This window comes from Passer domesticus, chromosome 16 (genome assembly GCF_036417665.1).
Source record: "Passer domesticus isolate bPasDom1 chromosome 16, bPasDom1.hap1, whole genome shotgun sequence".
NCBI classification, from domain to species: Eukaryota; Metazoa; Chordata; class Aves; order Passeriformes; family Passeridae; genus Passer; species Passer domesticus.
In genome coordinates, this window is record NC_087489.1 from 9197007 (window position 1) to 9217568 (window position 20562).

Genomic DNA, 20562 nt, shown 5'->3' on the forward strand with positions numbered 1-20562 from the left:
GGCTCCCCTGGCACTGTGAGGACAAGTGTGAAAGCTGACTGCCACCAGGCAACCCCCTCCTCATTTTCTATTTATCCTCACCCCAAAGCTTCCTATGAGGTTTGTTGTGTTTATTTTTGGGGGATTTTTCTGTGATTCTTTAGAGGGTTAATTTTTTTTTCTGGAAAATTAATGCTTTCTTCTCTCTTTGGAAAGGTGAAGTAAAACACATATGACTCTGATTAACACTCCAAATTGCTGTGGTCTCCCTCCCAAGTTTCCACATCAACTTGTTTGGGGTCGGATGAAGGTGACTCAAACCTTCCAAGGAACTTGCTCTTTTGTACCAGGATTCCACACAACTTGCAATGCTTTGCTTCACAGCTGTAGATATCCCAGAGGGGAAGAGACAGATTCAAGGTTTGGGAAGAACCTCATTTGGCAGAGGATGGTGGTGGCTTTTCATCAGTGTTGATGGGGAAAAGCAGCCCAAGACTCCAGTGTGTGCTCCAGTCCTGCCTGGGCGGGTGGCACTGAGGAGGGAGGTGGTGGAGGAAAGCTGCTGGTTTCCTTTGGGATTGATCCATCAGACCAGCTGAGCATCTCAGTAATTTTCCAAGGAGGTGTGGATGCAAGTGCTGCAGGCTCTGAGCTATCACTGCCCAACCCCAGTGCCAGGAGGGACCCCAGAATGTGCCATTCCCTCTGGGATCTGCCTCCCATGGGCTAAAAAACTTACTTAAGGCAATATCCCACAGCTGCTCGTGGGTGGCCCAGGCAGGGGTTAACAGACATGTCCTTCACACAACCAGTGAGCTTCGTTTCTGCTGAAGCCAGGAACCAGAGGGAGGTGGAAAGGGCAGAGCCAGCAGTGCAAGCTGATCCTCCCTGGAGACCAGATGCATTTAAGCAGCATGGAATAGAGGAAATCTGATTCCAGTGTTGACAGAGCTGCCTTGGCCATTCCAACTGGGCTGGGCAGAGGGACTGGAGCAGGCTGGAAGGCTCTGAGCTGCTGTGGCCAGCACACCCTCAGCCAGGCCAAGACTCCTTGCCCCAATACTCACCTCTTGCTTAAAGGAATGAAGGCAAGGGACACCAGGATGGGGCCTTTGGCAAGGATAAGATGTCACGTTGAGCCAAGTTTAGCCACAGCAGCTTCCAGGATTCACCCTTTACTTCGGCTCACATGAGGAAACAGGCCCAGAGAGGATGAATCTGCATGTGTTGCTAATTTCTCCTCCTTGTGGTTGAGTCTCATGACATCTCATCCTTTCAAAAATCTTCTAAGCTATCTTTAAGGTTATCCAGGATCCATTGTTTGTACAGTTTAACCCTCTCTTTGCTCCTGCCCCTACTGCATCCCACAGAGGATGCTCCTGTTTTAAAACGTGCAGCTGGGAGAAGGATGCTGAGGGAAATGCTTTAGATAGGCAGGCAGTGTGACCTATGAATGTGCTATTGAAACATCTTTATTTCTTCTTATTTTATACTTCCCCCCCCTTGTTGTTCTTTCTTCTGTCCATTTCTAGCTTTCTTCCCTCATTTTTTTTGGTTTTCATCATCTGCTTGGCCATCTGTGCCTCCCCACTCCCTTTCCTCAGAGCTTCCCCAAAGCAGAATAATGTTTCAGCAACTCATGGATTTTGTTTGCAAGCCCTGAGACTTTTCTGAAGGTCCAGGCCAGAGCAAAGTGCTCCAAACATGGTTTGGGGTCTCTAACACAAATGATTCTCCTGTGACACCTAGAAAAGTCCCCCCAGCTGCTCTCTCGGCTTCAGAACAGCTGTTTTAGGACAAATACATACAGGGGACTTTGACAGTCACCTGTCTTAAGAACCATCTTGGATGTACATCACACTAAGACTGAATTATCCCAGTCTTTCAATGTTAATTTTCAACTGTTAACAGTGTGTTTTCCAACTGAGGACCCAGCTGAGCAGAGCTGCGTTGTTCGGGGTCGACTGAGGGTGGAATTTCTTTATGGTTTGGGCTCTTGGCCTTGGCACAGCACCCTGGGGTCCTGCTGAAGGCATGGAGACCCTCACAATTTGTATGGCCATTAAAGAAAACAGGCAGGGAATAAAAACTTCATTTCCACCTCTGGCTGGTGCTGCTGAGCGGGGCTGGGCTGACTCTGGGTCCTGACCCTGTTTTCCTCTTTCCCTCCCCAGAAAATGAGTTTCGGGGTGAGCTGCTGAACCAGAGGTGGACCAGTGGAGAGAAGATCAGCAGCTGCGAGGGAGCCGCCGGCCTGCACGGCACACGCATCAAGGTGGGTGCACAAGCAAGGACGTTTTTAGGACAGTGACCCCCCACCCCATGAGCTGGCCATGGGACAAGGGCCACATGTGCTCCAGCTCCTTCTGGACCAGCTGCTCCAGGGGGAACGGAGCCTTTCCGGTACCCACAAAGTGATGGGCAGGACTTGGAAATCTCTGTCTCCTTGCACAGCCAGACCTCCTGTACAGTGAATCCGGGCAGGGAGGGCGTCCAGCTGTCAGAGTTTGGCTTGGACTCCAGATATTTAAATCCTTGCCTTCCTCTCCGGTGCCATCCTTCAAGCGTGGCTCAGATCTGGGTATTTAGGTCGCTCCCAGGCCTGTTGAAATAGGCTCTTTCTCCAAGGCGCCGGCTGGTCGGAAGGAGCCCCTCCAACAACAGGTGAAGCTGTGGCGCCTTTGGAGGGGACAAGAGAGTCATTCATTCCCACCGGGACCCTGGACAGCTCCTGCGGCTCAACACAGCCACTCATTTACTGCTGCAGCTGTGGCTGATGAAAGAGGTACAGCCAAGGCTGTCAAACCTCCCGGCAGATTCACTGCCAGCAGATTAGGAAGCTTTAATTAAGCAGAGAACTGGGCTGTTCACTGCACAAATGGTGCTTCCTGTCCTATTTTGGCCTCTCAGTAGTCAGGCAGCGTCTCCAGTGAGTGCATGGACCCACCTGGGTGATGAGGAAGCTTCCTTAGGTGACTGATGTTACCAGCTCTTCCTCTATCCCTAGATAAACTAAACCCTGGGAAAATTCCAAACCAGCAAAAATCCACACTTAAAAACATCCTTCTTCCCTAACAAGCTGTCAGCTGCACGCAGGTGTCGCCAGGAAAGCTCACACCTTCTTAGAAAGCAGAGTAAGCAGTTGTTGCTATATTTAAAATGAGCTCAATTAAGGCTTTTCTATTGAACCTGCCAAATAAGCACTTAGGTTAGATTTAATAAGATTGTCGTATGTTAATAAAGTAATGATTACAAAAGGTAACATTCCCAGTACCTGGCGCTCATCTGCTGCTCTGTCTCTAACAAGCACATCACGAATATTAACCATTTCTTGCAATCCTCAGCTCTGCTTATCTGTGTTTTATCTGAGTGCCTGGCTCAGGGGTGAGAGGAGGGGGAGTCTGAAGGGAGCCTGGATATTGTGTGAGTGTGCAGCCCTCTTACCTCACGGGAGGAGAGGTCCTGATCACTCTCTAACCTTTGGATCTGCATTGTGTGCACATGCTTGCACTTCTCTGTGTGCTCATAAATATATATTGTATTTAAATGTAGTTTTTCATGCCAGTCACAGCTCGTAATCCACAGGATGCACAGCGGTGAAGGACAATGGGATGTGGGGCACGTTTACTTATTTATTTTTACCTCTAAAGAAGTCCAGGCATGGGATAAAATTTCCCATGACAGGTTTGAAATGAGATCTCTGCAGTGCTGGGGAGAGCTGATCTCTGCATGGAGCCAGCTGAGCCCAGACGCTGCTGCCAGGGCTCATCCTGGACCACAATGTCTGGTGGCAAAAATGAACTTTTTCCTCCCAAATCCCTATTTTCCTGTGCCATTGGGATCTAGCTGGGAGGCAGCTGAACAGCAGGCGGGATGTTGGTGAGGGCTGGCTGCTGTCAGGACAGGTAGGGTGGATGGTGATGGGGCCACCACAGCCCATCCCTACTGCCCCCTTCGCAGAGATCTCAACAATCCCCTCACATTGTGCCACCCAAGGATAAGCTCATGGAAAAGGCAGCTGGCTTATCACAGAGCTGGAAAACAATGAGATTGAAGAACTACAATTATTTCCCCCCCCTCTTCCCTACCCCTCCTCTTCTGGCACGAGAGCCGTGGGCATGTACGGAGCCACTTCGGTCTCGCCAGCATTGGGATTGCGCGTTGTTGCACTTCCCAAGAGTGGAGAGGAAGGTGTGTGTCAACCCCAACCACGGCCTCTGCAATCAGCCAGCCTAATGCTGGGCTGTCAGCGCTGTGGAGGCAGCGGTGCAGCTGCGCCTGTGTCAGACGTGATGCTCAGGAGCAGCTTTTCTGCTCCGCTTCCCCCGAGTGCGGAGGATCTGCTGCCATCGCGGCAGCGCTCGGGAAGCGCTTCACTCGCAGCGCTGGGTGGTTTTGGGGGGGGTTGGTCCCTTTCTGCAAATGCAAAATGACAGCACGGCTTCAGGAGGATGTTTGTGACACAGCTGGAGTGTCAGATTCGAGGTGGGTACAAGCTGTGGGTTTGCATCTCGACATGTCAAGGCAAAATCCTCCCCCCTCCCCGACTCCGAGCCCAGGAACACCGTGCAGGGTGTCCTTTCCTGGAAGCAGTCAGAGCAAAAGGCAGACGGGAGCTTATTCAGCTGAGAACAGGACTCACAATAGGTGGAACGTCAGGAGGATTTAAATCAAGTAGCTAGGAAGACCCTAAAGGAAGGAGAGGGAAAAAAATCCTCCTAATCTCAGAGTGTGGTTATAAAATAGCAGCTGGGAGCTACTGCTGAGCCTTTTTTTAAAAGGAGAGGCACACTGTTGATCAAGAGTATTTCTTCCTCCATCACCCCTTATTTATTTCTTTAAAAAATTCACAGCTAGAGAAGGTCTAGCAGGACAAAGTCCTCCTCATTTTCTGCAATGAACAAAGATGCCATGGTGCTTTATAGAGGGGAAAGGGGAGAAATTTGGAGACCCAGATCCAGGCCTCTACACCTGTGTGCAACAGCCAAGGAGGAATTCCTCATAAGAAAGATAAGGGAGGAGAAATCAGGATAGGCCATTCAAACCCATCCCCCCTGAGAGGAAGTTTTGCTGCCTTTTCCCTTGAGGAGCTAAAGAAGGGACTCCTTGGCTCTTCAAAAGGGGAAGGACCAAGCAGAAAACCCCTTTTCAATAATTCTTTAGGAAAAAAATGTCATTTCTTGTAGCATTTTCCTTCTGCTGCTAGGCAAATATAAGTTGAGGGGTTTTAAAAACTAAAAATAGAGGCACTGTGTGTCTGTCTGTCCCTCTAAAGCTCAGATGCTGCTTCTTGCAATTGGCGTTTTGCTACATCTACAAATAAGCACCGATGGAAGCTCTGCTGCTTTCAGTGTAAAATAAATATTCCTGCTGAATCCTCACCTCCCTTTGTCCAGCTGAAGGGTTTTTCAGCATGTTTATTTTCTCTGAGCTCCGTGGTGCTCTTGAATACATATAAAGTATTACTGCTGACCGGGGGGAATTTCAGCAGGGCCTTTAATGGCAGATTTGCATAGAGCTGTCGAAGCCCAGGCACACCTGGGCATCAGCACGTGCTGGGCTCCCAGTGGGTTTGTGTTCTGTTATGTTCCTCGGGCTTCCAATGCAAAGCAAATGTGTATTAAGACAAGAAGGAAGAAGAAAATGTCAACGCTGTAGGTATTTCATAAAATGAAACTTCAGATCCGTGCTGTATTGCTGTCTTGGCAGCAGAACAAGACCTGGGCTGTAGAATCTGGCTGTTAAAATTCACACTGTGCTCGGGTTAAACTTCTTTTCAAGTTTATCTGTCTGAACATCATCGATTTAAGTCTGCAGCATTGACAAATTATCATTATAACTTGTATTCTGTTCATGTCAGGCAGCTCCTTAGTGCAGGGTAAACAGGATAGGGGACATTTCTTACTTTTAGAGAGAAAAGAGGGAGAATAGGGGAACATAGAGATGAAGTCATGTTCCTAAGGTTACCCTGACTACCACTGATCTGAATCCTGAAGGGAGTACCCTGAGACTCAGCACAGGGTCCTTTCCTGTAGTGTTGGGTTAGGAAACTTGCTAGATGCTGATTTTGATTTAATTTTAGAGATAACCCATGGATAAGGTGAGGAGGTGTGGAATAAATCTCTGTCTTTTCCAGCCAGACTAATGTGCTTGTGACTGGCATCTGGCAGCAATAATTTATTTGCAGGTTTCCTTTTGGGCTGCTTTGTTTTCATTCAGAGTTAAAGCAATAAGACTGAAATCCAGACAGCTCCTCAGCCTGGCTGCTATGTGAACAAGAGAGAGACCTAATGAAAATAGCCTGTCGGTCTCCAGGACTGCAAACATGCACTGTGTGACCTGAAATTTCACATTAAAACGATCTGTCTAGAGGGCTTCTGGCTGAGAAGGCAACAATAAAGGACAATGGTTTCATGTAACCTTCCTGCATCTGAGCCTGATATCACAGAGGCTCCAGAAGCACAGTCAGGGCTCTGCCAGTTGTTTAGGTTGCCTGGGAGGAGCAGGGGCTGAGCTCTGAAATGGATCTTATTCCTGGTGTTTCTGCACTTTGGAGGGAAATGAGGATGATCCTGATCTTGATTTAAGCTAAAAGAAGGAGCTTGATGGTAGAAAACAGAATCTGGGAGCACAAAGCCCACCCCATCCTGACAGTGATGTAAGTGAAACATTATAAAAACACAGCAGTGAGGCTGTGTCAGGGCCTCTAAACAAGTAATGGGGTCTTCCCTATGGAGGAAACTCCCAATAATTTAGAAATTTGGAGGTGGGTTGTTGGGCTGTTTTGCTGTTTTTTTGGGTTTGTTTTTTTTTTTTTTTTTGTAGAATAGGCCAGGCAAGGCAGCCTAGTTGGCTTTTCCATTCTTTGGTCCTAGCAAGGTTGGGTCACCAGATGTCCCTTCCAGCCCTGAGAATTCTGTGACTCTGTGGGTCTGTCCCTGCCTTAGGTGGCTCCCGTCCCCTTTGCCCATGTGGTGACTGAATCTGCTTCTGCCTTCCCAGGGTGTTTGATCCTGGTCTGAAAGAGGAATGGGAGGCAATGGGAGGAATTGCTCTGAGGTGCTGTGCTGTAGTGAGGAGCCTGCATGCCAGCTCACATGATAGTTAACTCCCAAAGACAAATGTGACCTGAAATGGGATCTCCCCCATTTATAGATAAGCAGCTTGAGCCCATCCCACCTGTCTGGCCAAGAAAAATGAAATTTTGCTTTGCTTTTCCATGCTGTCTGTGCGGGTCCTGGCCCCCCACAGGAACTGCCCATCGCCCTTCCCACAGCCTGACCTCCTCTGCCCCTTTGATCTGCAGGAAACCCATATTGCCCCAACACACACAAATTCCCTGTGAGAATTGTCAAAAAAGGAATAAAAGAGACAGATAAAAAGAAAGGAAAAGCCCTCTCTGACATTCCTGGTTGCAGGCTCCCAGCAATCCAAGGTGCCACTGCGTTGGTGGTGTGCGGCGGCATTAGGGAGCGAGCTCCGCGCACGCCGGCATTGGGAGGCTCATAAATGTAATGAAGTCCCTGTGACACCTGCTCCTCTCCACACTTTACACAGGAGCCATTGGTCCGCAGGGAACTGGGGCTTTAAAAATACAAATTATAGTAATTGTCTGCTGTGTTATTGGGAAGATTGTAATAAACGCGGAGCGCAACACTGCCGTGCCATGAGCTGAATGCTGACAGGGTGCATAAATTGCTCCAGGTTTTGATTCCCCTCACCCTCCCTTTTTATTTTTCTTTTTTCCTCTCCTATCTAACAAATCATTGCATGTTAACATTCAATTTCTGGAAGGTGGCAGTGTGAAAGAGAGAGGCACCTGGGGAAAACTTCTTCCCTCCTCTGAGGGGATTTTAGCTTGGTCTCCTCTCCCTGCCTGCCCCAACAGCTTCCCTCCCTCTTTGCTGCTCCCAAACTTCAGGGAAAGCACCAAGCAGTGTCTCCTTTGAGGGTGAGGAGCCCCTGGGAACTGGAAGCAGCATTCATCAATATGTTTGCAGGTGCATGTAGGGATTCAGCAGCACATACCCTACCTTCACCATCCCTACTGCCAGTGGAGCAGCACATGCTCTGTGTGTGTGTCCCTTCCTGCTCCTAGCCCAGAGAGAGCAGAGGTGATGTCCCTGCTCTGTCAGAGGTGCTGGAGCCATGGGACCTCCTCATTTAGGAATAATACAGGAGCTGGTTTGTTCCTTCTCTAACTGGGCCTGTAGAGGATGTTCCAAAGACAGTTGGTTTTTATTACGTCAAATTCCACTTGTAAATTGTTATTTTGCCTCCTTTTCTCTCTCTTTGTAATCTCTGGAGGAAGTGTCCCACATGGTAATGCTGCAGTAAAACCCAATTTGTCTCCCCAGCCTAGCAGGCTCTGACCCCCTGCCCTGCTCACACCCCCATCCTGCCTTTCCCCCTTGGCATTTACTGCCAAACACTCCTGCCTGCAGAGAGAGCATCTGTGTCAAGGGTGAGATGGAAAACAGTTCTTTGACCACTTCAGCACCTCCTTTGACAACGTTAATGAAATCCCATTTATATCATTCCAGCCGTGCCATGGAGGTCCCTGCTTTCCTGCTCCCACCTCCAGGCACTGCCTGGTTTCAAAGGTGCTGTACCCCAGAGGTGGCTGCACTTCAGACTTCTTCTACCTTGTGGCATGTGGTGATGTTTAATTAATATCCAGAACTTTGAAGTCCCTGATGTTACTTATTCATGCCTGTGTTCCCTGCAGACCTCGTGTTTGATGTCCATGTTGTGAGTTATTTAGATGCAGTCATCTTTGTGGCAAATTTAAGCAGAGAGGAGAGGTTGTTCTTTAGGGTACTTGTGAAAAATTGCCCTCGTTCAGGCAGGAGATCAGCTCAGAAATATAGTCAGAGATTTCTGATTCTGTATTGGCATTCCACCCAGGTGCTCACAGCAGCTCTGTGCTGTAAATCCAGAGAAATCAGCTCTCCCTTAACAAGGGCTATCTCATGCACAGCCAACACATCTGGGTGTTTGTTCCTCTGTGCTACTCAACAGACAAAGTCCTTCCTGTGTCCCAGGATGTGGAAATTAATTTAAAATTGCTAAATCTGGGCACTGTGGGTTGAACAACAGCATTAAGGTAAGAAACCTCCATCTCAAAAACACGGGAAACCTTCCCCAGCCACCCACAAAGACACAACCACATATGAGCTTGCCCTTTAATGATGATTTTCTGGTTATCTTTCAGTAATGATTTTTTTTCTTTCTGTTGCAGATGAGTTTAGAAAATGATGATAAGAGAGCACGCACGCGATCCAAGTCTATCAGAGGTGAGTGGGAGCACTGGGCTCTGCAGACCTCAGCTCCCTGCACTTCCCTTGTTCCAAATAGGATTTGGTTTTTCAAGTCCAGGCTTAACTCTTCAAGTTATGCTCATCACCCCTGCCCCAACCCCACTGAAATTTGTCTAAAAAAACCTGCAAAAGTCCCAACCACAAAACTTTATATGTCCATATGATATTTAACCCTCATCCTCTACACTCAGCTGAAGGAAAATAACAAGCAAATAAGGAAAAAAAGCCCCCGTGCCTGCTTTGCTGTAGGGGATGGCAATCACTGGAGCTTCAGATCAGCTCCCAGAGCTTTCATCAGGCTCATTCTGCCAGCGGCTTTGAAGTCACACATCTGAGAGTGCCTGGCAGAAGTAGCTCATGCTGGAGAAGCAAATGGGCCATGCCCCGGCAGGGATGGGAGGACAAACAACTGGTTAATGCAAAGATTGATTGTAATTTATTTCTGGATTAAAAAAAAAAAAAAAAAAAAAAGAGAAGAACTGAAATGCTGTGTATGTTTTCTCTCTGGGAGAAGGCAAGAGGCTCTGATAGAGCCCACAGTGTCACGTCAGGTAGTCCCGTAGCCATGGATGATGCCTCTCTATTTTTTGTTCATTTTTGTGGCTGTAGATGTGATGAGTTACAAAGGTGGCTGGAAGTGAGGAACCAACAAGGTTGGAAAGGTGTGATGGCTGCAGGGACTGCAGCTTCATGCTACAGCTGGGCTGGGCCACCTTCCTTTTGTCCTCACCTTCCTTCCTCCTTGCTCTTCACAGCACCTGCACCTTTTAAAAACAAAACCAAATCCAGATGTTGCCAGCTGTGTTGAGCTGAGCTTGAATATTTGGATTTCATTGCTTTGTTGCACACACACAAAGGTGCTCGTTCAGGTTGCAAATGAGAGTGCCCTGATTCTATTTATTTTCTCACACCCTGCCTTTTCCACACTTGAATCTGGGTTTCTCGATGTGAAAAGGTAATTTATTGCCTGCACCCTGGGACTCGTCACTGCCTCCAGTTTGTTGAAGCTTGTGAGTCATCCCACTGGGAGCTGGATCCCAGGAAACCCAATTAGCTCAAACAAATTGAGCAAACGTGTTATGGTTTTTAGCCTGGGCAAATTTAGACTTGTGCTGAGGGAATTTTTTTTTTTTTTCCTCTTGATTATTTGGATTCCTGGCTGGATGTAAGGTTTCAGCTGCGATGTGAGGTTGTTGTATGTTCTTGTTATGAGCAGAGAAAAGCCCTCTTATTCACAAGTGGGGAATAGTCCCTAAAAACCCTACAAACTCTTGTTTACCTTATATCCCAAGTAACAAATCCCCCTCATATGTCTGAGCATTGGCAGGGACTCCTGCCTCAGTCTGATGGGACAGGGAGAGGAGAAAGATGCTGGTGCTATAGAGATGAATGTGGCCATTGCAGGAAAACAGCTGTGAAGTGTCAAAGAAGAAATTGATGAGCAGCTTTAAAGGGCAAAAAGAGAGATGAAGGCATTAGAAAACTCGGTCTTTATTTAAAATGTTTGAGTTACATGCATGCATGTCAGAATAGTTCCATTAACTTCAAAGTCATCATGGATTCAAAGAACAGAGGTAGTCCCTGATGCTGCCAGTGTGCACTCACCTGCTTGAAAATCAGCACAGGCGTGAGGATTTACAAGGCAGGATTATAATTTGCTACAGCCTGGCATGCAACAAAGGACAAGATAAATTGGCCCTTTCTTTTCCAAATGGGAGGAAACAGAAACCCAGCTGCTGGCAGGAGAGCTTCAGTCTCGGGGGGTCAGGCACCTCTGGTTTGTTTCTGACTTTGTGTTTTCTTCCACTGCTGCTTCCTGCCCTTTGTCCAGTGCCCACGGAGCTCATCGGCCAGGAGGTGAGGTAAGGACCCTGCTCCTCCTTGGCCCTGGGAGGGACGGGGGGCACATGATGGGGCTGGCTTGAGAGAAGCCCCTCAGCTGGGAAACCTGGGTGAGGGCAGCAATCCCATGGGATTAATGGGGTCTTCTATTGGTGTGTCCACTAGACAACACATCAGGGGAATAACAAGAGTTAAAGAAATGAACTGCAGCTCTGGATGAGTGACATTAGACTGGAGACCCTCCAGCCATCCGCTGTCCCACCCCAGATCTAAACCCCATTCAAACCTAATGCCCAGGGTTTGTGTTTCAGGATCACTGGGGACACCATCCCACTAACCAGAGGTTTTTTCCCACACATTTGTCATGTCACTTCTGGTGCTGGATGCTCCTTCAGCCCCCCTGTCCTCTGCTCAGTCACCGAGCTCCTGTTGTCACTCATTTAGCAGCGCTGGGATGCCAACAGCAGCAGAGCCTGTGCAGCCCTCCAGAGCTTCTCTTTGGCTCTAACAGCCTCCCCCACCTGCAAGCTCCCCCTAAACCTTGCACAGGGGCTTGTGCCAGAGGTAGGAGCCTTTAACCTGGACAGGCACTAAGAGCAGGGGCTGCCTCTCCTCGCAGCCTCCCGCGTGAGTCAAAGAGTAATTGGACCTAAACCAACGCAATTTCAGAGCATTTTGCTCCTCCACTCGGGGATTACTCTGGAGAGCCGGGAGGAGCCAGCACTGGGCATGCCCCTTCTCCAACTTTTATTGCTGAACACTTGAGTGGAGGTGGTAATTGGAGCAGGTGACATATCTAAGGGGCAGGACAGAGTGCTCCACAAAGCCATCTCTGCAGCTGTCACCTAATTGCCTGAATAACTGGACGATTAATCGACTAATTGGAAGCAGGGCATCGTCTGCATAACAATAAGAAGCCCTTTTGTCAAGCAGATGAAGGCAGCGGAGGCGGGGGGAGCTGTTCGGTGTGGTGGCTCTTGAGGGATGGAGAGCAGCTTTAATAGACCTCGAAGCTCGTTTCCCCTTTCGGGACTCGTGCCAAAATACACGAAAACTCCCCAAAGGAGAGTGGGGAGGGAAAGCCTGGCCCAGAGCATGTAGAGCATCACCTTTGTGCTGGTGCTTTTTAAAGGCATTAAATCAACAAAGTGAAGGCAGAAGCATCCCAAATCAACACCTGCTTCTGCAAACCTCGATGCTGAACCACTTGCCTCTTTCCTACATACTTTCTATTGCAGGCTTCATTAAACCACGTTAAAAATGGGGTGATGGGTAATCTGCTTTAATTGATACAGGAAAACTTATAAAAGCCTGCAACATCTTCATCAGAGCTGCTCCTGTTTGCCATTGAATCAGGCCTTTTTCAGGCAAGCCACTGGTGACATAAACACTGCTCTGTCTTTCGGTGTGCAGTCACTGAAAGTGTGGCTGGGCTGCTTGGGACAGAGCAGCCTGTCAGGCCTGAGGACAATTAAAATTAAATAGACTTTTAGATCATAAGCAGCAAAGAGGGAAGCTCCCTCTTCCAATGGCACATGTTAGTGGGGTGAGATCTTGTTCTGTATGACCTCGAGTGTCCTGCTGGAGAAGGGACACTGCTGTCAGGCCAGACCCCAGGTGTGTGGGGCTGTGTGTGGGTGCCAGAAGAGCTGGGAGCCATCCCACAGGAGATGGCCCTGCAGGATGTGCAGCATCACAGGTTCAAGCCAGGTCACAAGCAAAAGGGACAGCAGGAAGGGGGGACTTATCTGGAGGAGCCATGAGGGGCAGCTTCCACTTCCCCAGAGCACTGTGTCCCCTTAGGGGATGTGGTGCCACCAATTGCCCACTCAGCATTTGCTTTGCTAACCTAAAGCCAGTCAGTCTCCCTGAAGGAAGGATTCCCACTCCCCTGACAGTTCAGCAGAACTGTCCTGCCCCAGTTTTGGGTTGAATTATGTGTTTTGAACACAAAGATCTGACTTGTATTCTCGGGAGTTGAACCATTAATAAACCACCAGTGCTCCCAGAGCTGCTGCACCCACAGAGCATCCAGACCTTCTGTGTCCTCAGCTTTCTGCAAGGGCTGAGCTCTGCTGAGAGCAAAATTCTGAGTCCCCAAAGCCTGACTTGGCACTTGGTACTATTTAATGTTCTCCTATGTCTTTTACTCTGAGAATAACAGGCTGGCCAGATCCCCTCTGGGCTGGTGATGCCTTCTCCCTTTGCACTGTCATCAAGAGATTTCATTAGCACTTCCAGCTTCCCAGGCTGAGGGTGATACAGTGCTAAATGAGGTTATTAATCCTACACGACTCCAGAATTCCTCAGACATCAGGCAAGTCACTTGGGCATCCTATAATCAATGCCATAATCTGGTTTTGCCAGAAAATGTTTGCTTTAATGCTTCTTATCTGGAGCCCTTACAGCTCCTGAAGCTGGGACTAATTACCCCTGCAGGGGAGACCGTGGTCCCGTGGAGGGATGCTCAAGTGAAGGCAGCAGTGGCTGTGAGCGGGCTCAGAGCTCCCTGCCAGCCTTTAACTCATCCTCTTCTGCAGAGCAGCAAGAAAAAATTGCAGGGATTTGGGAGATCTTGTCACCTAAATCCTATCCATTCCCCCAAAAGTGAGGTTTTGAGGATTTTAGTCCTGGGGATCTCCATCCAATGTGCCTGGCTAAAACCTCCATGATAAAGTCCCAGCTTGCTCTTCCCCAAAACACACACATTTCTTACTGTAAGTGGCCCCAGTTCCCTGACAAGCCACCAGATAAGGGAAAATCCCATGTTTTCCTCCTGAGAAAAAGAAAACTGGAGAGTAGCAGCAGGGAGGCAGAGTGCAGTAGCTGTCTGCCTTGAAAAGCTTGCTCTCACACATGCAAATCTTTAATTAAACATACTCATAAAACTATAGCAAACTGTTCATCTAATTAAATGGGGTGAGTAATTTCATTAATTTTTAGCAAACTGCAAGGCTGCTCTCCTGCCCTCCTCCCTTGGAATTCCAAGGGACAAACGGAACCATTCGAAGGAAATTAACTTCCTGTTTGCAGTTAGCTTGTTCCTTGGGCACAGGACCTGTTTAACCAACTGTAGAGGATACAATCCTAATTAATCCTCCGAGTCCTCTTGCTGTTCCTGATGTTGTTTGTTTCCCTCCCAAGCTGTCCAACCCCAGGCTGTAATGGCTCAGGACACATCCGTGGGAAGTACGCGAGACACAGAAGGTGAGGTGGGGTTGGAGGTAGAGGGGATGGAAAAATGTGGGCAACAGGGCCAAAGACAGGTGCTCACTGGAGAAAGTCTGGTTCAGAGCACCAACACAACTCGTCTGCCCCAAATATTCTTGTTTCTGGCTCTCCATCAGTCCCTTAGAGAGATGTGTTCCTCCAGACTCATAGCAGCCTTCCTATAGAGCCCAAATTTGGCCAGAAGTGCCTGACTCGGTTGTCTGGGTCAGTGGGAGCTGGTGATGGGCAGAGATTTTGGTCTGCCTGGTGCCTCTATGGATGTGGAAGGCAAACTGGAGGTCATGCAAGCCTTAACTGGGGGTTTTCATCACCCCATGAATCGTGAAATTGGAGCAGTTGGTGGATGTGTCCCAGGGGCTGGTTGTGGACCCATTGCCTGGTTTCATGGTGCCCATCACCAGCATTGGTCCTGGGATGGCACATCCCAGCATTTGCCTGCTGATTTCTGAAAAAAAGTTGATGTAGTTGCACAAAGTCAAGGTCTAACAGCACATGTGGCCACAGAGGTTAAACCAGCTAAAAATCTGGGGTCCTGGATGATTTTTTGGTACTGTTTGTGTTTTTGTCCCACTTATATTTGCCTAACCACTTGGGATGAAGTAGCCATCCCTCTCTCACTCAACAATGCCTCCTCTCTGCTCCTTGATCCCATCTGCAGTTTACAAAGCTGCCCTCTAGCCAAGAAGAGGAAACTTCAGGATGCTGAGGCCGAACATCTTGTGTCCAAGAGGAAATCCCATCCGCTCAAACTGGCCTTGGATGAAGGCTACAACGTCGACAGCGACGGCAGCGAGGAGGCCGAGGCCAAGGAGGAGTCTGGCTCTGACGAGTCAGAGGGGATGCTGGAGGAGGACGAGGCAGAGGCGATGGAGCAGGAGGAGACCCACAGCCCGCAGGCAGCAGAAGGTGCTTTGTCATTACTGTGTTCTGCAGATGAAGAAAGGGCAGGAAGGGTTAACAGCCAGGAGTTATAGCTCCTGTGGATTAGGTACAGGATGGGTCCCTCAGTTACTGGGGGGACTCATTGTTGGGTAGAACAATGACAATGCTCTGGTTAAGAGGAGAAGGTACAGTGCCTCCAGTGTCTCAAAAATGAGAGCTTTTCCTTCAGGGGTGCTCTCTAGGGACAGCACAGAGGAGCTTGCTGCGTGGTGGGGAAACCTGCAGCCAGGGTCCCACACAGGTGCCATGAGAGGCTCAGGAGGATCCTCCTCCCTGGACAGATCTGGCCACTATCCAAGAACAGAGGAGTGGCAGGAAAAGGACATGGAGAAGGACATGGGTTTTCATCTGGGTTCCTGACACTACCTTGCTCATTGGTTTGGAGCCCTGGCCTGGGGAGCACAGGCAGCTGGGGTGGCAGTAGGAGGATGGTGCATCTGAGCCCCATGTGGAAATCCTCTTTCCTCTTGCCATCCCCAAATTCAATAAATTAGCATGTTCCAGAGGTGGAACTTCCAGGCTCTGGTTTCAGTTAAATTGAAGTGCAACAAAGTTGTATTTTATGAGTTTATAAAATTACTTTCTTTGCCTCCTTTTTTACTCCTTCTTCTTTTCTCTTCCCCCTCCTTTTCTCTTTTACTCCTTTCTTCTTTTCCTCCTCTTCTCACTTCCTCACTTTTTTTTTTTGGTTCTTTTCCATATTTTCTTTCTTTTCCCCTTCTTCTTTCCATTCCTTCTTTCCACCCTCCAGAGAGAAGCCCAGCAAAATCAACCCACTATGGACAAAACACAGCAACGAGTACATCTGGGCCCAGCAAGGCCAACTACAGCAGCTACCAAGAAATAATCGCCAACTCTCTCCTAAACTTAGGCCAAATAGCAGAAGAAACCCTCGCCATCGAAGGGCAGCTGCCTGAAACGGAGCTGCAGGGCTCCAAGCCAGCATCCAACGTGGTGCATTTGGTCCATGAGGATGCAGGAGAGGAGCTGGTGGAGGAGGAGTGCGACAAGGAGATCATCATCCAGACGGAGGACGCGGAGGAGGTCATCGAGGTCACCAGCGAGCGCAGCAGCGAGTTGTGTCCCGAGCCCCGGGATGACACCAACGGAGAGGAGTCCTGCAAACTGGAAAAGGCTGAAGCAGAAGAAGAGGATGAGGAGGATGATGATGAGGAGGATGACGAGGAGGAGGAAGAGGAGGAAGAGGATGAGGAGGAGGAGGAGGAAGAGGAAGACGAGGAGGAGGAAGAGGAGGAGGAGATGGCTCCTGAAGTGATCTGCGAGGAAGCTCCTCACACGTCTCAGGACCCCCAGAAAAGCCACTGTGAAGGGCAGTTCAGCCCCAAGCCCGAGTACTCGGTCATCGTGGAGGTCCGGTCGGATGACGACAAGGACGACGACGCCCGCTCCCAGAAATCAGCCGTGACTGATGAGTCGGAGATGTACGACATGATGACACGGGGCAACCTGGGGCTGCTGGAACAAGCCATTGCCCTGAAAGCCGAGCAGGTGAAAATCGTGCGGGAGCCCAGCCGGCTGCCAGGAGAGCACGTGAAGCACTTCCAGGTGGAGGACAAACAGAACAAACCGCTGGACAGCATCCGGAAGAGCTACTACGGCAAAGGTACGGGACAAACCTTTGTGTATCTCCCTCCCTCCCTCCCATTCCTGGTGGAAGAGCTGAACTTGTCTGCTCAGCACGGACCATTAGGCTGATGTAGGGGGAGTTCACAGCCCACAGGGGGAATTCAACTGCAAATCTTCAATGCCCAAAGGGATGGGGACATCCTTGAGGTCAACAGTGAATGCAAAATATGCTGGTGTCCTCTACACCATCACGAGGGTTCGTCCCTCTGAGTAGAGGAATTGCTTGGCTAAATTGTCAGTTAACCTTGAAAATTTCAGCCTGAGCAGAAGGGCTGGTTTAAAATCCAAGTGGGTTTTAAAATAGTGGTAGGAGTCTGACCACGGAAACACGAGGGCAGAGACTTCAGCATCCCCTGGCTCTGAGCCAGGCCTGCTCACTGTGAGTGTCTCCACACTCTGAGCTGTGTCAGTTCCTAAAATCACTTTGCCAATTTCAATTTTTGAAACTTCCAGTGTTATGCTTCCAGCTCCAGGGAAAAAACCTTCAAACCCAAAGGTTTACCCTGCTTGACTGGAAAGGCAGTGAGAATCATACTCAGCACTTTCCACTACTTCCCCTCCAAATCCACTAACCTGCTTCCCTCTGCCTTTTCCCCACAATCCTTAGATCCTTCAAGACCTGAGAAGCGAGAAATCAAATGTCCAACTCCTGGCTGCGATGGGACTGGACACGTCACAGGACTTTACCCCCACCATCGCAGCCTCTCCGGCTGCCCGCACAAAGACAGGATCCCCCCCGAGAGTGAGTACATGGTGGGGTACCAGGGCCTGCTTCAATTAGTCTGGAGCTTAATTTTCTTGGGGGAATTTCTCAAATGATATGAATTTTATGACTGAGTCACTAGACCAAGTCTGATGTTATTCCTTGGAGTATAACAAGAGTTTTTGGCGAGGTATGGCTTTTCCAAGTTGATCCTGGATGCTGTTATCCACCAAAGTGTTATCGCTAATCACAGGAAACGTGATGGGGATTTACTTGGAAGTCCTGTCCTTCTTAAAGGATTTTTAGCACCATCCTGTGGAGAATGAGATCCCTTCTCTGAAAATCAAAAAGGGGCTTTAAAAACGCCTGCCCATCTCCAGAGGTGTGTTAAGCAGTGCCCATCTTTACACTGGAAGTTGCATATTTTTCCCTACTTGGGACATCATGTTGGGAAAAAAGGGATATTATTCTACCTTGCTGTCCAAATATGTTGCCAGGCAGGAAAGAAGAGGAGTGATTCAGGATGTGCAGGATTGCTGAGTCTCCTGTGCTGTAATCACTGCAAAATTCCCAAAGTGCTATACCAAGATTCACCTATTCTACAGAAAATATTTATCATCCTCATAACAGATTTTAGTATATACATATGCACAGAGAGAGATTGTATTTCCACCTCTCTACCAGCATCCTAAATAGCTTTCCCTGTATAGATACATAAAAATCAATGTTGTATGTTTACGATAATGGCATAATAGACCAAAAGAAAGAGGAGCCCTTCCTTATCAGTAATTTCAAAGGTTGCAGACCTGACATAAACACAGAACTGGAAGAAACAAGGAGAAAGGACAGTTATCTTCACAGGCTGGAATGCAAGCAAAAATATTAATAAATAACTAACACAAGCTGTGGGCTTTACAAAAGCTTGCAGATCAAATTATTTTCTTTACTTTTAAGGTCAGCGCTGCAGGAAGCAATAATCCTGAAGATTAAAAATAAAAAAAAAATCAAACAAAGACTAGTCCTAAGGATAAAAGCAGAGCTACAACTTCAATCACTTAAAACTACCTGAAACTGGAGACCTGGCTCCAAAACTGGGGTGGGGAGGAGTGGTTGGATGGGGGAAACTGGATTGCAATCAGAAAATCAGGATAAAGCCCAGGCTGTGTGCAGAGATGCTAACTTAGTGCTGACCTGGGCACTGCTGCCTTGTAAATCTTTTATTTTTTCCTCTGCAAACTCTAATTACAGCATTTCACATTCCCTGATTTCTAGGAAACCAGCGTACAAGGCTTGATGATTTTCTCTTTTTTTTTTTTTTCCTCTCTGATTTTTATTAAGTTGTTTTTCTTTCCCTTCCCTTCTCCCCTTCCCCTTCTTGCTCCCAAGTCCTGGCGATGCACGAGAACGTGTTGAAATGCCCCACGCCCGGGTGCACAGGACAGGGTCACGTCAACAGCAACCGCAACACGCACAGGAGGTACGGCCTTGGCTTCTTCCTTCACAGGCACGGGGTGCCAGCATGGGGGAATGGCTTCAAAATGACAGAGGACAGGGTTAGATTGGAAGAAATTCTTCCCTGTGAGAGTGGTGAGGCCCTGGCACAGGTTGCACCATCCCTGGAAGTGTTCAAGGCTGGGTTGGACATGGCTTGGTGCAGCCTGGGATAGTGGAAGGTGTCTCTGCCCATGGCAGGGGGGTTGGAATGAGTTGAGCTTTAAGGTCATTTCCAACCCAAACCATTCTGTATCATTCCATGATTCTGTGTTGATGAGGTGCAAGGTGAATTTGTCTTGTTTATTGAACATGTTCAGTGTGGAAAAAACAAGCACTTTTCTCACAGGCTTAGTGTAGCTCTGGGTCCATGAAATGAAGGGTTTTGTGCTCATTCTTCATGCTTGGTTTCCTTCTCTCTTTTTCTTCTCCTTCAAAAAAAAAAAAAAAACAAACCCAACCAACTCCTACAGTTTATCTGGGTGCCCCATTGCTGCTGCTGAGAAATTAGCCAAATCACATGAAAAGCAACAAACCCAGTCTGGTGATCCTGCGAAGACCAGCTCCAATTCTGACCGGATACTCAGGTAAGGGGGACAGGAAGGCTCAGCTCCATGTCCCCACACTGCCCCAGCCCTCCGTGCCCTGCCACGCTCCCAGCAAGAGCAGCCATAGCTCCAGCTGTATCTTGATACTGCTGAGTCCTGTTATTATGATCACAGGTCTCGCCAAGGTGGGGAGATATTTAATTGATGATCCCAGGGAGAGCATTGAGGACAATGAATTGCTTCTGTAGCATCAATTAATGCTGAGGCTACAGGCCAAAGGGTTTTAGCAGTGCAGCCGAAGGCACTTGTGCCGATTGCTCCGCAGCACAAACTGCCAGCGAGGGCTGGTTATTATATCAGCATTATGAGAAGGGTGGGCTTGGAAAGGGGGGAGGAAGAGGAGGAGATTTAGGCTACACACAAATCACTCCATGGCAGTTGTGCATTAAAGTCCACCTGCTTTTCTTCCTTAGCCCGCAGGTTTGAGAGGAGAGGAACCTGCTGCTCCTTTCCAAACCAGTCACATTAATTTTGATACTTTGCCCATCTCTCTCTTCCTGGGAGAAAGGGCTGTCTCCCATTAAGGATGTCCCTGATAGATGCTGGCTTCCGTAGCTGATGTGATTCACGAGGCTACAGATGGATTGGAATACGGTTGGTTATTTTGCAACGAGAGCAGGATAAAAACGGCGGTGCGAGCCCTGAGCAGCCCTCCCACAAAGGCATCGAGCTCTGATTCATTTATTTATTTGCTCCCCAGGACTGCTGGGCACCCTGGTGCTCCAGCTCTCGCTACTTTGGAAAGGCCATTTAGAGTGATTACTTATTTATTTGCAGCGGAGCCCGCGCAGAGCGCTCT

At 48.6% G+C, this 20562-nt stretch overlaps 1 protein-coding gene across 6 annotated transcripts in view; it reads left to right on the forward strand.

Moving 5' to 3' along the window:
* The window catches only part of MYT1 (myelin transcription factor 1), a 64248-nt gene that overhangs the window by 19900 nt on the left and 23786 nt on the right, over positions 1-20562 (forward strand). For all 6 annotated transcript variants that reach the window (XM_064391292.1, XM_064391293.1, XM_064391290.1 and 3 more), the window contains 9 exons: positions 2154-2254; positions 9221-9275; positions 11131-11161; positions 14286-14348; positions 15031-15278; positions 16066-16938; positions 17569-17703; positions 19051-19141; positions 19629-19742. In XM_064391292.1, coding sequence (XP_064247362.1) covers positions 2154-2254; positions 9221-9275; positions 11131-11161; positions 14286-14348; positions 15031-15278; positions 16066-16938; positions 17569-17703; positions 19051-19141; positions 19629-19742 — 1711 coding nt within the window. The remainder of the gene's footprint in view (positions 1-2153; positions 2255-9220; positions 9276-11130; positions 11162-14285; positions 14349-15030; positions 15279-16065; positions 16939-17568; positions 17704-19050; positions 19142-19628; positions 19743-20562) is intronic.